Source organism: Argentina silus (assembly GCF_951799395.1).
Source record: "Argentina silus genome assembly, chromosome: 2".
Lineage (NCBI taxonomy): Eukaryota > Metazoa > Chordata > Actinopteri > Argentiniformes > Argentinidae > Argentina > Argentina silus.
The window spans coordinates 4,510,675-4,513,174 of NC_139656.1; the positions used below are offsets into that span (position 1 = coordinate 4,510,675).

General features: G+C 47.6%; 1 protein-coding gene across 1 annotated transcript in view; it reads right to left on the bottom strand.

Annotated features, from left to right (window-relative positions):
- Positions 1–464: 464 nt before the first annotated feature.
- The window catches only part of cryabb (crystallin, alpha B, b), a 2,617-nt gene continuing 581 nt past the window's right edge, over positions 465–2,500 (bottom strand). The window contains exons 2-3 of the mRNA XM_083691165.1: positions 2,073–2,195; positions 465–1,692 (exon numbers count right to left, since the gene is read on the bottom strand). Coding sequence (XP_083547291.1) covers positions 1,501–1,692; positions 2,073–2,195 — 315 coding nt within the window. The 3' untranslated portion in view covers positions 465–1,500. The remainder of the gene's footprint in view (positions 1,693–2,072; positions 2,196–2,500) is intronic.

The following is a 2,500-nucleotide window of genomic DNA, read 5'->3' on the forward strand; positions in this document are numbered from 1 at the left end:
TTAGAGAGGCCGGCCAGCAATCTGGTTGTATGGCAAATAAAGCATTTGGTTGATGCTGGGGTTTTTGGGGACATTTCTTCTAGTCGGCTTTGTGACATACCGCTCTGGAGATGGGCATCGTTGATAACAGAACACAGGATCCAGGTAACGCTTAATTGTTTATAATTTATTTCAATCAAAACAATTGTTTCTATATGTTAATACAGCTATGGATGTTATGGAAACAGAGGAATGATTAAGCCATGATCAGCCAACATGGTACTAGCAGGTACACACAAGCATAGGCACACACACCAGCACACACACGCACTTGCACGAACACCCAACACACACTCACACACACTCATTCAGCATCTCTGAGCCCCTTCCATTCAGCAGCCAGGAGCCCAGGCTTTCAACCTGTTCCTCTCCCAACCCCCTCCCCACCCCCCCCCGTTATCCCTCCCTTCCTGCTCTCCCCCCTCCTCTCTTCTCCATATTCCTCCCGTATCCTCCTCCTCCTCCTTTAAGCCAAATCCTCTTTCTCTCCCCCTCTTGTCCTCTGAGTGGAGCACACACCTGGTCCCTAGTCCATAACTGGCCATTTTACAGTGAACACTAATGAATGAACATACACACAGTTACACAAGCAAGCACACACACACACACACACACACACACACATGCACACAAGGGCACATATTCACTTACAATCATCAACAAAGACACAATCATCAACAGAGTAACATTACAGAACACTATTTCTTTCAGAGCTGTTCTAGCCTCTCAGTGTGATGTCATAACCTGCCACACAGAGGAGCTCCCTGCCACAGCGCATCTGTCTAGAAGAGGTTTGGTGTTCATTCAAGGTAACTGGGCACATTTAAGGTAAATGTTCTCTTCAGCTTTAAAGCAATTATCCTCTGGTAGAGGTGTCAGTCAGAGCAGCAGTGGTCAGGGTTAGAGGTCCGGGGTCAACTCTGAACAGGCCCTGTGATGTACACCACACAGACGTCACACTCAAAGATATAGAACTACTGGAGGAGAATGTACTTTCCAACTCAAAGCAGTTTGTCATGGCTTGTATTGTAGAGTGGTGGACATATTGGGTACACCATTTAGAATGTTTGACACATTGATGCTTGTCTCATCACCTCTCCGATTTGACTGGAAGTGTCCCTTTCAGTTAATGCAGCTATGCAAATTCTACTGCGACACCAGTTTGGGTTGACAGACAAATCATCTGAACTTTTCAATGTCAGTTTTCCTCCCTCTGTTTCTGTGGTGAAGCAGCTGAAATTTAGAGAGAGACGTCGCTTGGCAACCATGTGTTTGTAGATCTGAAGGAGAAGGATAGGTGTAACCAATATGGACTTCCACCATACTACCGACACCCATTCAGCTGCAAACAATATCATGACATGCTAGGGCAAGGGAAACCGACTAAACACAGACACAGGAAGCAGTTTGGCTGCAGGGCTATGGTCGAAGGTTGGACAGGGTTAGGGGTCAGGATCTGCTCTACTTCTTCTGTGGTGCTGCTCCATCTTCACGGGCAATGGGAATGGTGCGCTCTGGGCCGGTCGAAGTCCGGGGGGCGGAGACGGTCATCACGCCGTCACATGACAGACTGGAAGTGACATCATCTGGGTCCACGCCTGCAGGAAGCTTATACTTCCTCAAGAACTCCCTCGCCACAAAGCCATGGTCGTCCTGCTGACACACACACACACACATACACACACACACACACACACACACGCACGCACGCACGCACACACACACATACACACACAACACACACACACACACACACACACAGACAGACACACACACACACACACGCACGCATGCACACACACATACACACACACACTCACACAGACACACACACATACACCCACGCACACACACACATACACACAGTTAGTGTATTTCTCTGTCACCACTCCAGAGCTGAGAACTGAGGGTGCTATCTCCCCCTGACCTGTTGTATCGTGTGTGTGTGTGTGTGTGTGTGTGTGTGTGTGTGTGTGTGTGTGTGTGTGTGTGTGTGTGTGGGTGTGGGTGTCTGTATGTGTGTGTCTTCTGACCTGTCGGTCTTCATGCTTGGCATGTATTGTGATGAAATCCTCGCTGATCTTCACTGTCAGCTCCTCAGGGGAGAAATGCTTCACGTCCAGATTAATGATGAACCGATCCTTATCCATACGCATCTACACACATAACAAAGTGGTTACAGGGTGTGTCAATTAACCAACAAAAAAACACAGTGTGATGAGTAACCCAAACCTAAATCTCTGAAGAGGAAGCACACATCAATACGCACACACACACACACACACACACACATCAGGGCTGTGGAATGCCGTGGGCTGCAGGCCCGATCATTGCTCTGGGCAAAGTTGTTTGATTTAAAATGTTGGTATACTGTCAGTAATGCTACAGTAGTAAGTTCATACGTTTCCATATCTCTCGAATGGAACAGATACAACGTAGGAACCATACAATTGCTTTTCTG